We start from the raw sequence: 24,236 nt of genomic DNA on the forward strand, positions 1-24,236 counted from the left end.
CTCCTTCCTGCTAACAAGAGGATTTTTTTGGTCTTCCCCAAACCAAACCTTCACAAAGTCAAAAGGTCACACTCAGTGGTAAAGTGAGGAGGCTGGATACAGACAGTCTTTTTTTAGAAGGGGAGGAAAGGGAACAAAGCTGACAAAATCTCCTCCTCAGGTTTCTCTCCAAACCCCATTAATGTATCAGGAGGTTTGTTGAATTGGTGCATTTTTGTTACTAAAGGCATTTAAAACAGCTCCTCTGTTGAGTCTTTTTTTATCCGTACCTACTCAAAGAGGGCTGCTGGACAGGTTAATGGCTCCATTAACTCAATCCTGTTCTACAAACCGGGCCTCCGCTGTCAGGCGGCTCCACCATGTCACAGGTGTATGGTGGCAAAGGTGCCGAGCAGGAAGCCATTATCACCCAGAACACAAGCTCAGTTACAGCTCACTCGCGGCTGCCACATTCAGCTCTTGCATCTTCTTCTGGGCCTCGGTAATAAGGCCATACATCATTGGTGGGGATCTCGGGGTGTTCATGCTCTTACTGAGCACCGCTCGTCCCTAGGATGTGTCTCTCTCCCTCCAGGGAGCTTGCCCTGAACTGCAGATACCCCTAATCGTGTTGTATCTACTACTCTCCTGTTATATCTATTGTTTGTCATTGTTTTGTTTCAATGCAGAATTCTTGTCTTTTAAAGCCAAAAGCAGTGATAGTGTCCTGCAGGTTACACGGGAACCGGGCCATTCTTTGTGTGTGCTTCAAGTGCTTGGATGCTGCTCACAATCTTCGGTCCAACGATCGTCACACCAACTTTCTTGAAATCCCTGAACAGCAGAGAGAGAGAGAGAAGAGAGAAAGAGAAAAAGGCACAGTCCTTACTGAGTCACATATGATGACTGTTATGACATGCCCTCAGTGCTGTTCCACCTCTTTCATCCTTCCTCCTTGCCATTGCATCAGTCAGGGGTGTTTGGGTGTAGGCTGACACTGTTTACTGAAATCTCAATTCACAGTACTATACATATATTCTTACAGTTATCCTCTTTTATACTTTTATAGTACGCCTATGGAAATAGTATAAAAGAGGATAACTGTAAGAAATGTCGAAAATAAAAATAATGAATCATCGGCTAGTAGAGTTCCTTAAATTGAGTAGCCGATGATAGTAGGAGTCATGATAAATGCATCTGCATGATGTTTATCACTTAAAAAATGAAATGCAGTTTCCTGGGGAAACTTTATTTTTAAATGGCATGTGCCACATTGAGTTAACTTCATCTAAAATATGTATGTGTTTGTATTGCTAATGTAGCAGTTGGGTAGTAGATATCTGGGAGGAACAGCACTGATGACGATACAAGAACACAGCAAACTCGCTTTCGAGAATTTGTTCAATTAGTTCCATGCAATGGTTGACAAGAGCCTCTATTATTTACAGCAAAGTATTTCTTCTCTACATTCACCATACTGATACACCCATGTCCATGCACACATTAGAATGTTTTGGTTAGAATAAGAAAATCACTCTGTCACAAGCGCACAGAAAAGCCAGACCAATAACTCAGGAGATAGGAAATAATATGGAATTAACATGATCATCAAAATTAGTATTTTCAACTATGTGATCCATATCGCCATGTTGAAGCTGCAATGATTATAAAAACGCACAAAGAGACACAATCACATCATTGTGGTTTTCGGTATTATCAGAGCAATTAGTACAAGCAGACCTACAGTAGGTTAGGACAAGCACACCTTGCAATGCACACGATGAGTAACGTTCAGCGGGCAGTTGACTATCAGAGAGTGGTCATCTGCCCATGAATGAAGGTTTTAGAGAAAGTACACACTGCAGAAAACTACACACACCAAACCCACCCACCATCCAGTCTTTAGGGCTTAAAGTGTAGTGATTCCCATGGAAGGCTCCCACTCAGGACAGGTAGCTGCTGGCCTGACTTCAGCCATACAGATTCTACAGAGAGAGTAGACTTTTAAAATGGCTGCCGCACATGTTGGTCAAGACCAGTCACTATCTATGCAGCTGGAGCTTTTCAATGATCAGTTCATTGAACAGATAGCCAAAAGAGGAGTCATTTTCTCAGAACTTTTGGAATATTTATATGCCAAACACACTCTTTTGCAGCTGCTCAACTCTCAACTATACACAGAAACAAACTGCAGATACAAAGAAAACCTCAAATCAAGGAGAACATTATCATTATTTCATGATGCACTCTGGAATAGGCTGCAATTTGCAGTTCATATTAAAACTTCCCTAAACAGATTGTACACAGCTGACAAATAAAAAGGTTACAGTGATGAATACTGTTCAGTGAAGGAGCCAACCACATTATCACAACAAAAGAACATGATGTGGGTCGCAGAGAGAAGGGAACTAAGAGGATGAGGGCTGGAACCCACAAAGCCCATCCTCCTACACTCTAACACTCTCAAAGTGAGAACACTCATAAAAATGTCCTGATGCCTCATGTGCAACCAGAAAATAATCTCAAACTGGAACTGCATTCAAAGCCTTCAGAGGGAGGAACATCAATGAGTGGTGTTGGACCACAGAGGAGGTTTAAATCACATCATCTCAGTTCTCAGCACTGGTCATTTGCCACAGGTGACTCACAAAGACTTGTGGCGAATGGCAGATGACAGATTGGAACGTTAATAGAGGCAGACAGCGGTGACTAGGTGATGACTTCATGTTTGGTCTAAAATCTCAAATCTAATCTAACATCTTCATTTCCAGTAAGTGGTTGCTAATACTCTCCAAATGGCACTTGCAGTTAAACTGACTCACTTAGAGTATGTTCCACCAATGACTCTCAACAGAAAGACGACTCTGGCATGAAAATACACATTGTATACTACTGTACATGTTCGGTAATAGCATCGTGTGATGGACTCAAATGCGATTCTGTCAAAATAGTCATTTTCCATTTGATTTGACTCAGCAGTATGTGTGATACTATAAGGAGGCCATGCACCAAACTCAGTAGAGAGAAACAAGTGGATTATCATTTAGCTGAGGCCACTCGATTTGTGCTGCTGTATGCAGGAAGTGGATCAGCATACAGCTCAGGCTGATCATGTTACCGTGTGTAAAGGTTTTGCAATTGTCATAAGTGCTTTGTTGTAAACTGAAGCTTCATTATCTGTGTAACATGGTGATTAGAAAAAAGGCTGAATGTTTTACATAGTCCAATATGGCATTTTTAATGTGAACAACATTACTCCTTTTTTTCTGTTAAGTCTGATCTGAAGGGGAGAGCAAGAACTTGTTGGCACACTTTTCAGTTTTTCTCACAATGACTGCAAACAAAACATCACAATAGTGAAACTGTTGTATACGTCTTGGGCACATCTGAAAGTATAATATTTCAGTGCAAAATTATAATCCATTCATTTGGGAGTGTACACTTGTGACAACTTGGCCCATAAGTGGGTTAAGCAAATAAGAACATATAATTAATTGAAGATTTATTGAAGAGGTGTAGATTTATTTGATCTGAAACTGAACTGAACACCATAAAGGTAACCAATCATTTCCACTTACTTATTCCACTTATTTTACAACTAGCTCCTTAAAAATAGCACTCCTCAATGTCAGATCCCGTACTAACAAAACTTTGTTGTTAATGATTTTACAAGATCTCATAGGCTTAACCCTTATTCTCCTTACATAGAGCTAAACTAATCAATTTCTGGTAAAACAAAAGCCTTTAGAAAGTGAGGGCACTAAAAAGAACCAGTCGCAAAGCTGAGCACAAGTGGCATTAAACCAAACTGCAGGCTGAATATAATTTCTATAAGTACCTGCTCAGTAAATAGAACAAAGACTACTAGTTCACTATATTAAATTGTGTAGCAGTTAAGTTCTGCACCATGTGCTCTTGACCTGATGCCTAATTGAAGTTGTTCAAATGTTCAGCTGTCTGGTAGATGATGTTGATATTTTTTTTGATGTTGATACTTACTCCTGGGGAGATACTGGGGAAAAGGTTGGATACCAACAATTTACATATACATCTGACTTATAACAATTAGTTTAATGTTTACCAGTCTGGTTTTAGAGTTAATAACAATACAAAAATTATGTTAATGGTCTTTAAATTACCTCAGATACCAACTTCAATACGGTTGTGGTTCAATACTCAATGACCTTGACACTTTAATTCTTCTTCAGTGCCTTGAACACTATTTAGGCCTTGGTAGCACAGTTTTTAACTGTCTCTTTTCTTATCTTACTGGAAGACCTTTCTCTGTTTCTATTGGCAACTTTAAATCAGACGAGGTTCACATTCCATATGGAGTCCCTCAGGGGTCAATTCTAGGTCCACTGCTGTTCAGCAGTACATTTCATATCATTCATATGCTGATAACACACAGTCATACATATCTGTTTCGACCAATAACGTCATCCCAGTGAATCAACTCTTCCAATACATTGCTGATATCAAGATTTGCACAGTTAAATAAGAACAAAACAGAGATTATTTTGGTAGGTCCGAAGGCTTTGAAGCACCAGATCCCCTCATTGTTATCTCCCCTGTCGGTAAAACCTGGGGAGCATGCCAAAATGTTTGTGTAATTTGAGATGCTTTCCAGATGATTTCCAAATACATTTCCAGAAACATATCTACGGTAATATAAGACTGCCTTTATCATACTCAAAATATATCTAAAGTTAGATGATTCTTGTCTCTGCTAGACTCTGAAGAGCTTGTTCATGCTTTTATTTTCTGTAGACTAGATCTTTTTTTACTGGCAGAACAAAGCAGGTTTTAAATAAACATATTATTAGTATTATTATTATTATTATAAACGTAACTTATACTCCGAGTATTACGTAACTAAAACCAAAATATTTGAACACATCACTCCTATCTTAACTTGTCTTCACTGGCTTCCACTAAAACAAAAAATGGATTTAAAAATAATTCCTACTGTTTTTAAATCCATGCTTAGCTCCTCCCTGCGTTGCTGACATGCTCACTGAATACACACCAGTCAGATCCCTTAGACCATCAAGTCAAGGTCTTCTCTAGCCTGGATACCAGCCCAAACCCCGCCCACAAAAAATTTTGTCAGGGAGATTTGGTCTGGCTCTGGGTTAATTGGGAGAGAGTTTCATCGGTAGGATCAAACCGGACCAATCACATTGGCAGGGCGGGCTTTATACGTTGATGGACAGATACCAACGCTTGAGTTGAATTAACCGGTAGATTCGAACTCCGACCAAGATGGCCGCGTCTCGGGTGCTTAGTGGGGAATATTTTATGTGAATTAAGCTATCTACACGACTTTTTAATGTCTACATTGACTCGGTTAGTTGTGCATGTGCAACACGAATGTTACAGAGTATTATTTGTCTTAACTAAAGTTCTCTAGACCATTATTGTTATATCATTGCTAACGTGTACACAAAAAACCCATCGAAATAAACTGTAGCTTGTAGCCTTAATGCTAATTAATTAACGTGAGCAGGCATATCTCAACAGACATTGACAGCGCATTCATTTTCAACAGAGAAACGCGATTAAGGCATTTGTCATTGAAAAGATGTTTTTGCCGTCCTTCCTAGGGATCAGGTAAAAGTTTAATCTATCAGATGGTAATAGGCTACTACGTTGCTCTGATTGGTTCTAGGTATCCAATTCAGCGAATAGGCATTTTCTTTCCTAGTTCGTTGAAACACGCCCCATAATCACAGCCCAAAGGTCCGGTATCAGACTCATATTCTGACTAGAATCATGAGTATGACATCGTCAGGCTAGGTCTTCTCACTATACAGAGAAGAAACTCTAAATCAGCCTACGGTGCCTTCAGTTATTATGGTTCCACTCTCTGGAATTCTCTACCACATTAACTAAGGTCTACTACAACAGTGTATTCTTTTAAAAGCAGATTAAAAACATATCTTTATATCAAGTTTTTGATTTGTTTTAAAGTGTGTGGTTAACGGGCAAGCGTTTATTTTGGAATCAGTATAATTTACATTATCTTCTTTTAAATAGATTCCCTTTTACTGTACTATCATCTTATCTTATTTGTTTTTATGCTATTTTTAATGTTTTTATACATGAAATATCTTAATATCTTATATGTTTTGTCATGTCATGTATTTGCTGTGTATTTTTATGAATAAAGTTGACTTGACTTGAAAGATTATGCCAAATCATGCCCGTCAGTACAAATAATGATGGGAGACTAAATCTAAGACACAGACCTATGGTCTGCCAACATTATTCAAAGTCATAATTCTGGCGAAACATAAATAAACATCTCAGACAGCCTACAGGCAGCATGGGCCATTTGCTACATCTCACACATTGAATCCAAGTCTCCTTTGGCCGGCAGTTTTTCAAAATAGTTTCACACAGACACACACGTTCTCATCTGATGATAAGTCACCCTGCCTGAGAACATGAGACCCATGCTAAAGCAGCCCCTGTGACCACCAAAAATGTGGTCACCGTCATTTCCAAAATGGTAATGTTATGATGGTAACAAAGGAAAGGTCCACACACCCCAGCAGTATGCTCAGACATCTGGGCTCAGGAAATCAACAGTCGAAAGCAAAAGCCACCAATTACAGTATGGGAATGGGGGGTAGATCATTGTGAACCATTGGGCAAAGGGTTAAAGAAACTTTTATCATAGAGCAACAAAAGGTTGCCAGACCTGTTTACATTAGAAGCCGAGATCATTTACATTAAAAGCCTAGGAGGTGATTTAAACAGCATGGCAAGAGGTTGAGTTGCTTGTGGTTTTCGGAGCAGAGTATGTTCCCCATGCTTTGGTACGGCTCTTTACTGGGATAAAGACTGATTGCTACATCAACCACGAGAAACAGCCTTCTTTCCTTCCAAATGATAACCAGCCAACATAACCAGAAAGAGAAGAGAAGAAGGGGAATATTCTACTGAGCGTTTGCTTTGTTTCAGTAAATCCACACATTTTACACAACTTATGAATAACTTTTAGGGTAGGGTTTTGCAAACTTAATTCAGTAATACGGAGGAAGGTGTGCATGTCCTAGGCCAGCTCCATGGGATTTAAGAAGAGATTCATAAGCAATTGAATCCGCCCAAAGTGCTTTGGTAGCAGAGTTAGAGGACTCAAATGGTTCTAACATCACTGAAACTATGGCTCAAGCAGAGGGCAGTGTGCACAGTAACTGAGACAATGTTGTGGGTAGCCCAACAGCATGAGGCTCTGTAAAGTTTTAACAGGTAATACAAGCAGACGTGCAGCAGTCTCCAGAGTAGTCAAAGGAATGACAATTTATCTAACGTGAAATTATTCACGATAGAACGTAGACGAATATACCTATCGCTGCTTTTTGTAATATTTTCATAATGGGCATCAAAGCATTTTCTGTCATGTGTGTGGAAAAGAGGGACACATAACAAAGAAGCAGAAAATCAAGACATCGTTTGTTTTCCATGTGGAAAGGGGGGAAGAATGCCAGAAAGTGTTACTCTTCACAAACGAGAAGAAAAAGCTATCAAGACCTTGGCATTGTCCCAAGACAAAGGACCCAAAGAGGAAGCCATTAGCACCTGGCCAGATGCATCATGGCTTGAAGACAATGACTGTAGCTCAGTCACAAACAGCTGATACATTGGAATTCCAAATGATTTTGACAGTAGCACACTGGGCCCTAATTTCATATGGGCTTTGCACAATAAGAATAGGTGGGGGTACCTTTCTGTTAATTTCATTGACACAGGGCAGGGTGCAATCAATAATAAATGGATTGAGTGATGAGTGGGTGTGGCAATCAAGTAATTCTGCATCATCCCATCACAATGATTCGACCAAACCTTATTAGCGTTTACACACAGTTCAGAAATGGTCTTGTCGTTGTCAAAGGGGGGCTGGACATAAAATGTTAGGGAACAACTGGTGTAAAACACAACTTGCCGTGAAGGAGGCACTGTCTGGATGAGGGCTGCACTGTAATCTGCCTCCTGACCTGCCCAAGATGAATGTTTGTCCAATCACAGACCTGGCACTTGACAATGCAGCAGAGTCCACCTGTAACAACAGAGGGGGCCAGAGGTCATGGACCAGACCAGGGCCACAACTGAGCAGTCCATGGACCAGACCAGGGCCACAACTGAGCAGTCCAGGGACCAGACCAGGGCCACCAATGAGCAGTCCAGGGACCAGACAAGGGCCACCAATGAGCAGTCCAGGGACCAGACAAGGGCCACCAATGAGCAGTCCAGGGACCAGACAAGGGCCACCAATGAGCAGTCCAGGGACCAGACAAGGGCCACCACTGAGCAGTCCAGGGACAAGACAAGGGCCACCACTGAGCAGTCCAGGGACAAGACAAGGGCCACCAATGAGCAGTCCAGGGTCCAGACAAGGGCCACCAATGAGCAGTCCAGGGTCCAGACAAGGGCCACCACTGAGCAGTCCAGGGTCCAGACAAGGGCCACCAATGAGCAGTCCAGGGACCAGACAAGGGAAAACCCAGATGGCCACCACACAACAGATTTCCAGCATTCATAGCATCAAAGTGGGGACTGTGAAAATATTTGAATGTAATGTTGAATGGAAAGTTTCGTTGGCCTTTTCTTCCTCTGCTCACGTAGGAGGGATGTTCAAACTCGGCACAACTTAGCAATGAACCACAGTTAACGTCCCCTACTCAATAGTCAGCTATGTCATCCCAGAATGCCATCCCATGCACTCTTACTATGCAGCGGTGTGGAGATGAAACAACCTTACACTCCAGTAATTACATTTCGGTCATGGATGAGGGAGAGGATTTGATGTACTATTAGCATTTCATTATTTACACTGAAATTCAAACAGAACGTATACTCAAAGAATGCCTAATTACTGCCGGTCCAATGTTTGTCTACTTCGCCATGTAGGTTCAGGATTGTACAAAACCAGACGTGCTATAAGACTAGGGCCTTTGATCATCCTGATTAGCTAATATCCAGTTATTTACTCTGTGAAATACTGCCTCTACTGAATTGGCAAACATGTCTCGAGGGATGATAACTTAGCAACAAGGTAGACCCTGCTGGCCAGTCACCATACATCCTTCCCCACAAAGCCAGTCAGATACCAAGGAGTAGCACCATGAAGACATTGTCTCCAATAAGACGTTTGATCTCATCTCCTCAACTACTGAATGGACAAACACACAGTTTCCCAGTCCACAGATTCTGCCAGAGCTGTCGTATCATGTATACTTTATTTTTTGACTATGCATATTTGAAGCAAATGAAACAAAATAGAAAACATGTGTACAATAAAAGCAGTTCCAGTAAGCTGTAACTGTTAGCCACGACTTGGACCACACGTGAATGTGTGAATGAATGTGTTATGACCCATCAAGATGAGTGGATGTAGCAGCAGTGACATCTTCAAAGAAAAAAGTATTTTTTTGTGGTTTTACTGTGCGACATCTTTATACCATGGCATTGTGGGACGTCTTTAAACGATGGCATTGTGGGTTTACTGTGTGACATCTTTATACCATGGCATTATGGTTTTACTGTGTGACATCTTTATACCATTGGGTTATGGTTGTTGTAAATATGAGCTAATGTACATCAGCACGTTAGCCCTATTCTCCTTCTCAACACTGTGCTTGGGGATGGGATCTGGTGCTGCGATGCATTAACTCTGTTCTCTTATATGACATGCTATTCAACACAGAAATGTAATATATGGTTTGTATGAAATGAATTGTCCGGAGTTGTGTCATTCACAGATAGTTTGATTTGGACATTTGCATTTGACTTCCATGCCCAACAAATCTCTGAACATAAATTTGGATGTTCAGGGAAAGAAACAAGGAATATAAAACGTTATGCATATTTTTCATGTGGAAACAATTCCCTGATCGCTCCAATATGTAAACTGCTGAGGTCAGGAAGGGAAAGGAAAGGAAAGGTTCTCTTACTCTGTGGAGGTCTTGGCTAAGGTGTCGCACGAGCTGTAGCTGACCCCAGTAAAGGCCTCCTTGCAGGGGAGAGTCTGAACAGTCTCCAGCCAGTCACCCATGGTCCGAAACGTGACGTCTGTGTTGTTTCGGTCCAAGAGAAGGTTTGCAGGCCTGGCAGAGAAGCAGAGGGGACAAAGACAAGTAGAGGTTGAACAGTGGAAGAAGTGCAAGTAGTCGTCTTACAAAGAATAAGAATTTAATGCGTGCTTATATCAACAGTGAAAATAATAACAAGAATGAACCCTAGTATGATTTTTGCACATTTATTGCACGCCACACACACACACACACACACACACACACACACACACACACACACACGCACGCACGCAAGCAAGCACGCATGCACGCACACACACACACACACACACACACACACACACACACACACACACATTTAAACACAACAAAGGAACCCCAGCCCAAAGGAGATGTATCCTGGCCTGCAATTCACATCAGGTACAAAAACACCATTATTAGGAAACAAGCTCATAAAAGTGCATGCAGCAACGAGAAAAAGCACCGGAGGCCTAAAATATGATCTGCTCGTCGTCCCCTTAGGTTCTCCATGAGGAAATACCTGTGGACAAGGGGGACTCTCTATAAACTGTTTCTTTTGCGCAGTGTTATGGCACGTATTCCCAAGTGAAAGTCGCCAGAGACAGAGATGTTTATTTTCATGTATAGACATTTCTGACCATCAGTGATGATTTCCCAATATGCTTTTCACATTGTTTATTGGATGAAGGTCCATTTGTGGGGTCATATCTGGTAGAACTATTAATCTCTCAATATGAGTTAAATGGCAACAATAAATAACGTGTCTATACGTCTATCTGAGTCAGTCCAGTGATTATGGTTGATTTATTACAGTAATTTTACACCGTCCCACTTCAGTGGTCTGAAACCTAGGTGATTGTTAAGAATTCATCTTAAATTACATCAAGAGAGGTCAAAATACATTTTTTAAACATTGGGCAATGTAATGTTTTTAGAGGACTAAGGAAACAATGAATTCATCTTTAATGAGATGCAAGCTAAAAACACAAAAAAAAAAAACAGGAATGTGATTTTACATAATTGCGTTATTTTCCTTTACTTACTTTGGCTGATCAAAGACAAAAACATGACAAGTGACTATAACAGGGAGAGGCTGACCTCTTACTGATTCCGCTAGTGGACATTCTTTCCTTTTCCAGCTAATGACCAGTATCTTGTTGATTTGATCAGTTTGACTTTTATATCTGTACAGGAACAATGACGGGCGTGACAGTTGTTCTCCTACTGTTATAAAAGCTCCAGGCCAAAACAAGAGGAACACACTCCGTATGCAATGTTGGGGCCAGGAACTTGAACACCTGATGAAAAACCAGGGGGAATAGAATGTAGGAAATGAGATTATGATCCCACCGCAGAGACGGCTAAATTTAACTCTGTAAATAAGCAAATTATAATGCCAGGAAATCCATTCCCCTTAAACCACATGTTGCCAGTGATGAAATTCGGAGAACAAAACCTGACTGTGCGCCGTAAACAAGACAATTGCATCCAGCCTGTGGGCGACAGCACAGGTGATATCATATTGCATTCTCCCGCCGTCAGACTTCCTGCTCCTGACACAGGCAGCAGAGTAAGAGAGTAGACTCATCTGAACTGACGTTGGTCCAGCACATCAGAGCAGCAGGGCTCCCTTGAGGAGAAGACTATATTAAATCTAAAAGCAGTAGGAAAGAAAACAGAAGGAGTGTCTAAGAGGAATACGGAGTACGTGCCTCCAAGGCTTGGTAAACTTTACACTTACCTCTCGATTTCTTTGGTCTAAGCTGCAGCTGCTATTCACTTTTTGGCAAGAGACACACTTATCAGGGATAGACAACGGTTGAAAACAACCTATCGTTCAAGGGGTTTGTGTAATACCCCATGAGATTTCATCTTCGTTCCCAACTTCCAGAGAAGCCTAGAACTCTGCCAGACCATCATCTTCATCATATTCTATTCTATAGGGAACACCTTCACTGGGGTTGACCTGGTTATATTTCTAGAACTCTGCCAGACCATCGTCTTATTCTATTCTATATGGAACACCTTCACTGGGGTTGACCTGGTTATATTTCTAGAACTCTGCCAGACCATCGTCTTATTCTATTCTATAGGGTACACCTTCACTGGGTTTGACCTGGTTATATTTTCAAAAGAAAGCGTTCTTGAGTTGTCTTTTGTTGCGATTGTGATTTTGATCTGCAGCACTGGAGTCTCTGTGAGAGATCAGTGGCAGCGAGAGGATGGGAGATGGGAGATGAAACGTAGCATCTGTGGCTGTGTGAGTGATGTCCCAAACCGCTGTGTGCACATCGCATTTCACAGACAGTTGGACTCTGAGAACCAAAACAACGGAGGGAAAGAAGGGCTAAACATTTAGGGCCTCCTGTCTTCCTCCCCTCTCTCTCTCTCTCTCGGTCTCTCTCTCGGTCTCTCTCTCTCTCTCTTCCTCCTGTCTTCCTCCCCTCTCTCTCTCTCTCTCTCTCTCTCGCTCTCTCTCTTCCTCCTGTCTCTCCCCCCACTCTCTCCCTCCTGTCTCTCCCCCACCAGTGGGATGACCTCTCTGTATCCACGGCTGCATAGTATCATGTTTTTAAAACCCTCCAGAGAGGAGAGAGGAGGCGAATGCAGACCCTCGTCTTCCTCACAGCAAAGACATCTGGGCGGCTTCGTCACGGACAAGAATGTGTCTGCCTGCGCCTGTGATGACCACAGGGCCGCTCTGAGGGAGAGGCGCTGCGCGGTCCTCTCCGCACACATCTGCCTGTCACCCAGTCCCCCTCTGTTAACGGGGCCCCGGGCCCTGTGGCCCCACTCACGGACGCTGCTGTGCGCCCCATTAGCATGGCCCGTCTGGAGGAGCACACACACACACACACACACACACTCACACACACCGTCTGTACATAAAGGAGGAGCGCAGCGCTGGGTGCCGTCCCCCTTACGGCAGTCTGCTAACGGGGCCCGGGGCTCCTGTGGCCCCACTCACGGACGCCGCTGCTGTGCGCTCCATTAGCACGGCCCGTCTGCACATAAAGGAGGAGCGCACACACACACACACACACACACACACACACACCGTCTGCACATAAAGGAGGAGCGCACACACACACACACACACACACACACACACACACACACACACACACACACACACACACACATACACACACACACACCGTCTGCACATAAAGGAGGAGCGTACACACACACACACACACACACACACACACACACACACACACACACACACACACACACACACCGTCTGCACATAAAGGAGGAGCGTACACACACACACACACACACACACACACACACACACACACACACACACACACACACACACACACGGCCCGTCTGCACATAAAGGAGGAGCGCAGCGCTGGGTGCCGTCCGGCAGCACCTTTAGCAGCGCCTCTGAGAGAGCTGGGCCATAAATCACACTCTCACCCACTGCCTCTCCCTACGGCCGCCCCAGCCGTGTTAAAAGCCAATCAGGAAAATTACACACCAAAAACACCCTGGGACCCATTTTCACTTTCTTAAGAAATCATTACTCAATGTTACGCACTCCCCATGTCTCCATAATAACATAGCTCCTTGTTACAGCAGTGCGGATGTCGACAACACAAGTGGGCCAAAACGTGTAGGTCCCAACGCGGGGGAAAAGATTTATGACCATAAAGAGAGAAAGGTGTGGGAGGGGAGGAGGAAGGGCCAAGTGCTGGCAAGGTGTGAGGCACAGTAGGCTATAGGATAGAGCTGGCTACCGGCACCCTTTCCACAAGGACAGATCACAACAGAACCAGAACCAGTGAACTGAACAGGCACATGCTGCGCAGGCCTGCACATCCTGCGTATCAGAGAAGCAGGAAATCAGAGATTGTTTACAGCAAGCAAGTACATGTCTGTGCACAGTATTACTACACGCTGATTTAGCAAATAAACAGATTCCAGACCCAGAACAAATAATCCCTGATCCAAACGCTGGGTGTTCTCTCTCTAATAGTCTGCACTATGGTAGAACTTGATTAGCCGAGGGCCAGATGTTCGAGGAAGGAGAAATAAGTGTGTGACTCAACGTCAAGGACAAGCGATAAACGAGTCTCTAGGAAGGGGGGAACTACTTCCTTTCATTAATGCGCTGGTGTGTTACTGATGAGGAGGACGTGACATGAACTGTGTGGTTGCGGGGGAGGTGCTTTGGGAACAGGAAGAGGTCCACAGCCGGTCCCCTCTCCGGGAGCCGTCTGTGGGTGGATGGGCTGGCCCGGGTTGGGTTGCTTGGGTTGGGGTGGGGGGAGCTGAGAAGGATGACCTACCTGGAGGTGGTGTTGGCTGTGATCTTCAGGCTGCCGGGATTGCGGATGAGCTTGTCCAGCATGCCGACGATCTCCTCAAACTTTGGCCGGTTGTTGCGGTCCTTCTGCCAGCAGTCCAGCATCAGCTGGTAGAGTGCGGCGGGACAGTCCATCGGCGGGGGCAGTCTGTAGCCCTCGTCCACCGCTTTGATTACCTGCAGCCCAAACATAAACAGGAAAGGACACAACACAGAATCATCATTCAGCCTGGAATTTTGGCTTCGGGTAGAACATCCTCTTTTTGGGAAAGTATTTGATAAATTTCCTGTCTTAGATTATTTCTCAGGTCCTCAGGGTAAATAACCGCTTTGCCTAGAGACGCTCAAAATGGAAGTGGATGAAAGCATAACATAGACAGCTTTATTTTGGAGCAGAGGCATACAATCAATTGACTCTGGAGCAGAGCAGAACTGTCTGGCTATGTTCCCCCTGCCTCTCAGTGCTTGATCATCAATGCTATGCTAATCCAGTCCAAATAAATCACCCTAGTCCATTACTTTTCCACTGATTTGACAGTGCTTCATCTACAGAGGCACCTCGCTGGGTCACTGAAGCAGCTCACTGTAGGTGTGTTGCAATTCGTATTGTCATTCTTCCTCCACCCCTCGTTCCTCAGGCCCCAGAAACTGTTCCGAGACAGACGTCATTAAGGGCGTCTCATTTCGTTAAAGGCTCTCTGAGGAACCAAGGAATGAGGGGAGAGGACCTATACGCGAGGAAACATAGGAGCGTCCTACGCGGAAGTCGAGGTTTTCAATTGGAATGCGTGATGTCAAGCCCCTCCCTTTTGTTCACGTCTGTCAATCTACAATTTCAAATAAGACGTGGCGGTTCATGAATGATAACATGAATGATCAGTCAAATAAAAAAATGCTTGTTTTTTCATCGTGTCTTTCTTTTGCAAAATAATAACTTCTATTTGGCTGTACTCCGTTTATTTTTGAATGAATGTAATAAAACAAGAAAATAATGATGATGAATAAGGAAAATAAATGTAGGCCTCTGTCAATGTGGGTGCAAATCATTGGAACATCTCTAATGGCTATTTGTTTGCTCTCCCATGACAACTACACACAGAAGAACTAGTTTAATTGATCTTAATCTTATCTTAATCTTTTAAGGATCTTGAAGTCCTTAATTATTTATATGCTGTACAAAACGACAGGTCGCTTAAGCCTAGCAAGAGGTGATGCTGCTGTCTCCTCAGTAATTGCCTTCTCTTAAAGGTGATGCATGAGTGAGCAAACTCATCTCATTCCTCATGTACGTCTGTCCTTGACTCCTCCATCCTCCTTGCTTTCCTTCCCTGTTTCCTTCACATTCTTTTTTTCATAGGGAGGTTCAAGTACGTGACAAAAGAAAGGAAGGGAGGATTGATAAATAAGGAATTGAAATGTTCCGTGTGTAAAGCACTGAGCCCTGTCTCATATTTCCTTCCCACTTGGAAGCCTGCTCATTGTCCACTGCACTCACTGTACTGCCGCCGCTAATGGCCCTGTCTTTGTGTCTGTAAGCAGTCAGGTGGCAGGCTCTCTGGAGCCGGCCATCAGCGACAGGTTGTGCCTGCCACCTGGCTCCTACACGCCTCACTTCCTCTCTCAGCAGGAACTTCATTAGACCCCCCCCCCCCTCCCCCCGCCCGCCCCGCCCTGTTTGCTGACATAGCTCAACTCACATCCTGATTGGACATCTCCCAGTAAGGCCTCTCTCCGTACGACATGACTTCCCACAGCACGATTCCGTAGCTCCACACATCGCTGGCCGAGGTGAACTTGCGGTAAGCGATGGCTTCGGGTGCAGTCCACCTGATCGGGATCTTGCCGCCCTGTGGGGAAAAAAGGCCACACATTATTGTCGGGCAACAGTGGTACAGGAGGTAGAGAAGTCGTTTAGTAATCAGAAGGTTTCTAGTTCGATTCCCTGTCGAAGCGACCTTGAGCAAGACACTGGACCCCTAATTGCTCCTGATGTGCAATGTGCCATCAGTGTAAATGTATACATCCATGTAAGTCGCTTTGGATAAAAGCGTCTGCTAAATGACTAAATGATTATGGCTTTTAGAGGATTTGCGTAAGTAAGTAAGGGCTAAATTGTTATTGCTATTTGTAGTAATCGTATCAACTCTTCACTTTATAATCTCTCACTATAGTCATTCCACTGATTAACCTTAAGTTGAATTCATAACACTGCCTCAGTCTGGGTAGTGCTGAAATAAATACTCTGGAGCTGGCAGCTCCCCTCACCCTGAGCGAGAGATTTTTTACAGGGCTGCGCATGTGATGAATAAAACCCCAGCACTGACGTCTGCTCCGTACGGGGAGCATAAATATACATTTGCATATGTTTGTGTGTTGAAGGCAGAGGTTTGGCAGCTCATGCCAGCGGCTGTGATGAACATCCCCGCCTAATCTTACTTTCACCTGCCCGCCCTGCCCTCTCCTGCCCAGCGGGCATCACAGAGAGCCCCAGCGCCCGCCTGCCGCAAGCTCATTTCATCTGCAGCCCACACTACTCCCAGAGGAGTAGGGCCCGTGCTTTTCCGGTGCTCTGAACAGCGCTCCGACAGGCTGCTGGACTTACTCAAAGGCTCTGGGCTGCTCCGTCGTCATGCTAACAGCAGGAGGTAGAGGAGCCAAAGCTAACCGTCTCGCTGGCCAAGGCACACAACTCCTGCCCCGCTTTCTCCAAACACACCACCCTCAAAAAATAAACCGCCGCGTCCACGGGGCCCTCCCCCGTGAGTGCAGACAAACATACCCGGCTCTCCGAGCAGGAAGATTACTGCTAATTAATGTAAAAGCTGACATCCACGCCACACAGATTCCTGGGGGGCTTTCAGCCGAGGGGAATGGAGGTGGGCACTGTCTGTGGGAGGCGTGCGGAGATGAAGGGAACACTATGTGGAACAGGATGGAGTGGGACGTTCAGTTCGACCACGAGAAGTATTTATGTTTTTTTTTTGTCACACGTTTTTGGTGAAAAGTAGGAAGGCTTGTGCCTTGTGACTTCCCTCCCATGAAAAGTAAACTGAGCATTTATTTAAAAAAAAGGATATATATAAAGTGACATTCGTGCTGTGAGTCTAGTCCTTCAGAAAGTTCTGGAACTTAGTGTTTAGAGGAGAGAATGTCATTCCTTTTTTGTTTTCCTCCATGATCGTCCTAAAACACCCAAGCATGTTCTGAATTTATGTTAGCGTTATCTCTTTATTTATGCGTAGGCTATCTGCTCCTCTCCAGCAAGGCCGGGACGCTTGTTTGAAAGTGACATATGTGCCCATTAATCTCCTAGACAACAGATATTCACAGGAGAGCTGGCCTTGGGAGATAGGGACACACAAAGCCGCTGTGTGGGCTCCCAGGCTACCTGCACTCCCCGCCATGCTGGGGTGTGGGATGAGCTCTCCTCAACACTCATCCATTCAAAATGGAGGAATAGACTCTTACAGGGCCTGAGCTGCGGAAAAAACATGGATTATCTTGTTTGTTTGTTTTGCTGTTTGTTTAAAAATACAGGACCCATTTTGAATCATTGTAATGTGGGCAGGAGCTGCTCAAAAAATGTAGTTGAAAGAAAAGGAGGATGCAGATGTGGGATTGCTTGCTTGTGTGTCTGTCTTACAGAGATTAGTCAGTGGGTCTGGTATGATGATGTGTGTCTCTTTGCTCACCCGCGTTGTGTAGGCAGCCTCGGGGTCGTCCTCTAGCACCCTGGACAGGCCGAAGTCGGACACTTTACACACCAGGTTGCTGTTGACCAAGATGTTCCGGGCCGCCAGATCTCTGTGGACGTAGCCCATGTCCGAGAGGTACTTCATGCCAGAGGCGATGCCACGCAGCATACCCACCAGCTGGATGACGGTGAACTGTGCATCGTGTTTCTAGCCAGAACAGAGAAGGAGAGGACAGACAGAGGAGTTGATATAGTGCGAGCCAGAAAAATCATAGGCATAAACTGGACATGTCAACGAAACGATCATTAGCAAATTATCAGCATCGCCTCTCAGACTTTCCAGCGACCTATGAAATGATCTCACCCCCTTTTAAAAGCCAGACTTGGCCCCCGAGAGCCAGAACTCTTGAACGTGTTGATATGCTGATGTATGATTGGGTTGGAATCTCAAGCCCTGTCACTGGAATGTCCTTAAATAGTGGGTGTTACCTCAATCCAAATGCTCAACACATCTCGGGCTAAACAGCAAAATGGTGAGTGCAGTGCAGTGCCGATATATACATTATCAAAAAATAAACCACCTACAGCAGTTATATACAGAAAGAGAATGAGGAATATACAGTCTCATGATGATGACATGTTGCCATAGCATGTGTGTTTACACTGCGGTACACTGCTGGCTTTTATATGCAGGGGTGATGGGCAGTGGATGCCTGAAGAGGACACGAGAGATAAACACGCAGGAGGAAGCACTATCTCAGACTGAAGAAGACAGGCTGGATGAGGGAGATAGCATTGATTCTTCAGAGGACTCTAGAGAAGGGATTCTTTTACCCAAAAGACAGCCAACTGCACTCCTTCCAGACGTCTTGTTCGATAGCTGTGCTCTTTAGCTCTCTCTCTCTGCTTTTTCTCTAGGTCCTTTTTTCCAACTCTTTTACCGATGTCCTTTTTTTTTGTGTGTGAATGAAGGCAAGTTTGGTGCTTTGTTTATGTACCGCACGTAAAATACTTTTGGATTTAAATAAACATTGGACCACCTGGTTCACAGTGAAGCCTGTGCGAGTTCAAAGACTTTCTAATAATAGAGACATGAGCGGCGGCGAGGAAATGCATTCAGTGAGGGATGACAGTTTGCTCTGATGGAGAGCAGACCACTCTCTCACATCAGGAAATTGCTGCAGAATGCTACAACTGTGCTCTGGTTCTGTTTTTCTGTGGGAGGGGAGACTGTGCAGGCACATATGGAATACAGTTCAGATAGAGCCCCCAAAAAACTGAAAATCATGTTTGCTCATGTTGTTTTAATGTTATGGTATGGCTAATTTCAATAATCCAGACCCTCTATTTAACGTTAAGTGCACTGCGTAACTCCGGGAATCTGGACCTGGCCTCCTTTGGATGCACAAGGTTCTCATGAGAATGAGTCATGCCCTCCACTTACACCGGGGGGATGTATGTTTTACTTTCTCCCTCCCTTCTCACAGCACACCGCAGCAGTGTGAACCACGGTGTGTTAAAGTATGTACTGTTAACCACGCTCAAAAAACAACACACATAGGCGGGAAACAGGTCGAGAATGGCACGGAGAACGGCTGAAAAATGAAAAAAAAAAACACGAAGCCTTGTTCTACACGTGAGTCAGGTGAGGCAGTGTTGGTAAGCCCCTGATGGCAGCTTGCAGAGGTTAAGCTGACCCACTTAATGAGCTCGCTAATGAAGCTATCAGCACTTTCCAGCGTGCCCATGTCTCGCCCCGGCCCACGCGACACACAGCCTGTTGTGTGCCTGTTTGTTTTTTGCAGTGCTGGTGATTTGGTAATGGTGCGAGGCGTGTGAAGGACAGTGTGAGCCCAGGCTGTTTATCTGGCACGGCTGAGCGGAGAGGAGAGGAGAGGAGAGGAGAGGGAGAGGAGAGGAGAGGAGAGGAGAGGAGAGGAGAAGAGAGGAGAGGAGAGGAGAGGAGAGGAGAGGGGCTGAGAGGGGCTGGCAGGCAGGCAGGCAGGCAGGCAGGCAGGCATGCGGCCACTCATCAGCCCCCATCCGCCTGCTCATCCTCCATATGACACAGACTGGGGGGACTCATTTCACTTTATTTATTTATTTATTTATTCACTGCTCCACTCTCAGACCCAAGTCTGTGTTTGATAAAAGATGCAGTTCCACTGACCAAGGCCTAGACGCTCAGCCGGACTGACAGTCACAAAAACACATCAAACGGACCTGGAATAGAAGAACCTTTTCTCTAGTGTGAGCATTACTAAGGCACCCTAACTGTAGCAAAGAAACCCTGTCAAAGATGGTGGTCTGATGGTTTCAGACAACACAGGTCTGCACAAGTCAACACTAAGGGGTAGAAAGGGTAGAAGACACATGCAGACTAATAGCTGTACTGCAGACATGAAGATAAGGGGAGGCGAGGGTTCAGGTATTTAGAGCCTGTTAGAGGGAGCGCTCAAAGCCCCTGGAGCCTGGAGCCGCTCCTCTGAACATACATAATAGAGTGTCATTAGAGAGCCCAGGGTGTCATACTCACTCGCAGGAAGCTGTCCAAGGAGCCGTTCTCCATGTACTCCGTCACAATCATCACCGGCTTACCTGAGGGGAGAGGAAATTGCAGATTCATTTTCCCACTTCGTCTTTTCAGTCTAGTTATTCTGAGGATTATATTGAAAGCTCTGTGTCTGAAAGAGTAATGCACTTCTTCGCATCACCCTGAGATGCAACGCGTCAAAATGCTTTTTTTGAGAAGTTTTCTTTTCTGAGATTACAAAAATGCAAATGGACTGAGATCCAAATTATCTCCAGCACACACAAAACATTCAAAGTAAAAAAAAAAAAGACTAATTGTCACAATTTTGCAGAGGCCCTTACCATCTCTTTAAATAAAATAAATTATTAAGAGCTAAAAAAGGAGATTTGTGGTGTTCAGCCTCGTTTGGGAAACCAAGTCAAATCAGAGCTCTGGCAGCTGTACTCTTTTACAGGTTTACGAGGCCACTGGGCTGAGCTGGCTCTTCCAGACCCAGCACATCCAAAGCATCAACCCGAGTGCCACAGAAGTATGCGCTGTCTAGCCCTGGACTGTGTGCCTCCCACATGACGGCCGTGACCCTGGCAGGAGCGGTCATCTTGACAACTCGCAGCGGCTGTGTGGGTTCAGGAGAGAACTTCCTTCGGGGATGAAAAGAGGAGTCTGACTGAATTTAGAGGGCCCTTGAGGTCGGCTGTCACGGGCCTAGACAGCTTTACTCCACCGTCACCGTGGCCCTGTAACTTACTGCTTTTATCATCTGCACCTTATTTCAATCTCCACTGAAGCTCCACGTCCAACTCAGGCTGTTTGTGTGTGTGTGAGTGTGTGTGTGTGTGTGTGTGTGTGTGTGTGTGTGTGTCTGTGTGTGTGTGTGTGTGTGTTTGTGTGTTTGTGTGCGTGTGCGTGTGTGTGTGTGTGTGTGTGTGTGTGTGTGTGTGTGTGTGTGTGTGTGTGTGTGTGTGTGTGCGTGTGTGTGTGTGTGTGTGTGTGTGTGTGTGTGTGTGTGGAGAAGGAAGAGAAGGAAGAAAGGGCCAGCCCTCTAAATCAGGAGCGCACTGACGACTGGCTGGATGGTCACGAGATGCTCGCCTGACAGATGGCTCTATTTCCTCTCTATTTCATGCCTCCCACACGTGCATGTATCAATGTGAATACCACACATCTGGCTCCACATAGCCACTGCTCTCAAAACTGCCTGCAGTCCAGGATGATGGATGGTGTTTACAAAATACAGGAACATACAGTCAATATGTGCTGAGTTGATAAAAAAAGTCACCCAATTAATACAACATGCTGAATCACACACACATCCCCTCCCCCTATCTCATGGCTAACAGATTTTTATGGGAGTGCGTTTACCTCATGGGCTGCTCCACTGAATGACAGGCAAACCTGTAAGTTCTCAAGATAGTGCTGCTGTGAACCACTTTCCCCCATACATGAGAGCCCATTCTCGTTCCAAACACTCGGCGATAGAGTCAAACAAACCCTCTTCCTATTACAATGAGCCTTGATAAAGTGACTCCCCCACACTCGGGGGCAGACGGCTTTTATGGTTCCAGAACATAAAAATATGGCCTCCACTCCCCCTTCTGAAGGATGCCTGAGCTTTTGATCCTGGGAGCGCGCTCGTAATCAGTATTGCAGGCACCGCTCCGCCCGTGAAGCGGCAATTCCAGCTCTGCAAATATTTTGCCGAACGCGAGGGCCAAAAGCAGCAGGTTAAATGGGGTGTGAAAGTCTCTGGATTATTAAGAATTAACAGGGGCGAGTTAATAAATCACCCCCCCCCCCCCCCGCGTCCGTCAGAGGCCATGGTGGAGACACATGCCAGCCTCCACCCCGCCGGCCCCCGCACTGCCAAAACACTGGAGCCCAGAGCTGCTTTCAATCACGCACATGTGCCCAGACAGGGCAGCCCCGCCGCTCCCCCTCACACCCAAAACACAGCCGCAGACGCAGATACGATCACAGCGACATGCCCACTCACATGTCCATGCACACAGAACCACAAATGCATTTTAGCATACATATACACTCACACACACTCTCTCTCTCTCTCTCTCTCTCTCTCACACACACACACACACATGCCCACTCACATATCCATGCACACAGAACCACAAATGCATTTTAGCATACATATACACTCACACACACTCTCTCTCTCTCTCTCTCACACACACACACACACATGCCCACTCACATATCCATGCACACAGAACCACAAATGCATTTTAGCATACATATACACTCACACACACTCTCTCTCTCTCTCTCTCTCTCTCTCTCTCTCTCTCTCTCTCTCTCTCTCACACACACACACACACATGCCCACTCACATGTCCATGCACACAGAACCACAAATGCAGTTTAGCATACATATACGTACATGTACACTCACACTCTCTCTCTCTCTCTCTCTCTCTCTCTCTCTCTCTCTCTCTCTCTCTCTCTCTCTCTCTCTCTCTCTCACCCTCTCTCTCTCTCGCTCTCTCTCTCTCTCTGTCTCATACACACACACACACACACACGAACACATACATTCACAGACAACTTCAAAAAGACAAAAATAGTTCTACTGATGCATATGTACATTTTGTCCATTGAGATGTATACATACAAACATTCACAGACACTAAGCAACACTCCCAATATGCCGTTGCAATTATCTCTCACTCGTTATTTACAAGATGGGTTTCAGCTGAAAAAAGGGTTGCAAGATTTACTAGACAAACATAATTCAAATTTTATGAGGAATCATATACATGAAAGGCACATTCTACATTCCTCTTCTGATACTATTTGAAATTAACCAAAAGTTGACAAACCGTTGGATACTTTCTGAAAGACTTTGATCAGATTAAATGCTGAGTAGGCAGTCTAGTCTGGCAAGAATTCTGCAAGTAATAAAAATGATTGGTACATAAGGCTGGTCCAAGTTCTTTCTTTTTTTTACATAATTGCCAAAAAACAGAGCTTCATAATTAAAGCCACTCACACACAGAAAAATATTATGGATATTAAATATATAGAATAGTATATAGTTCATTCAGATAGAATTTGTCAAATTAACTTACCACTGGTAAGAGACAGATCTACAATAAATTGTACATATCATATGACTGTCAATAATTATTTTGGTTAGACTTGGGTTCAACAGTGTTTCCTCACAGTTGAAAAAAGAAATCCCATCACAATCTTACAAGCCTACAGTATGACAAAGTTTGGTGGAGTACCAGAGGTTAAAATATATATATTTTTAATATTTACATTATAAAACACTGGAAACACGGTCCTTAAGAATACTCCTTAAGTGGCCCCCAGAGAGAACTATGGGATGAACTTTGGTCATTACAGATACAGTGTCTGATATACTTTATAGTTTAGAAAATAAGGATTGGTCCATTTATGAAGGAAGATAAATGCTCTGCCTCACTCTGAAAAGGGCCCCACAATTACGAGTTAGGTCAATAAAACAATAGCTTTATCGATTAATGCATTCGGGTCATCATTAGATTGGATTTATTTTTCACTAAATAAAATTTAAAATAATTTTAAGTTTTAAAATAATCTCTGTACAAACTTCACTAGCTCTTGTAGAAGGACTATGATTGTGAGTTAAAAGTTATTTAGCAAAAATGA

General features: G+C 44.4%; 1 protein-coding gene across 2 annotated transcripts in view; it reads right to left on the reverse strand.

Annotated features, from left to right (window-relative positions):
- Positions 1–257: 257 nt before the first annotated feature.
- epha3 (eph receptor A3) overlaps positions 258–24,236 on the reverse strand; it is a 95,068-nt gene continuing 71,089 nt past the window's right edge. The window contains exons 12-18 of one of the 2 annotated variants that reach the window (XM_080839125.1): positions 20,592–20,653; positions 18,054–18,263; positions 16,059–16,208; positions 14,345–14,538; positions 9,939–10,091; positions 1,872–1,964; positions 708–813 (exon numbers count right to left, since the gene is read on the reverse strand). In XM_080839125.1, the coding sequence (XP_080695251.1) occupies positions 1,889–1,964; positions 9,939–10,091; positions 14,345–14,538; positions 16,059–16,208; positions 18,054–18,263; positions 20,592–20,653 (845 nt within the window). In that variant the 3' untranslated portion in view covers positions 708–813; positions 1,872–1,888. Of the gene's footprint in view, positions 814–1,871; positions 1,965–9,938; positions 10,092–14,344; positions 14,539–16,058; positions 16,209–18,053; positions 18,264–20,591; positions 20,654–24,236 lie in introns of both variants that reach the window. The other variant, XM_080839124.1, reaches the window with a different exon arrangement.

The sequence above is a fragment of the Sprattus sprattus genome, assembly GCF_963457725.1.
Source record: "Sprattus sprattus genome assembly, chromosome: 5".
NCBI classification, from domain to species: Eukaryota; Metazoa; Chordata; class Actinopteri; order Clupeiformes; family Clupeidae; genus Sprattus; species Sprattus sprattus.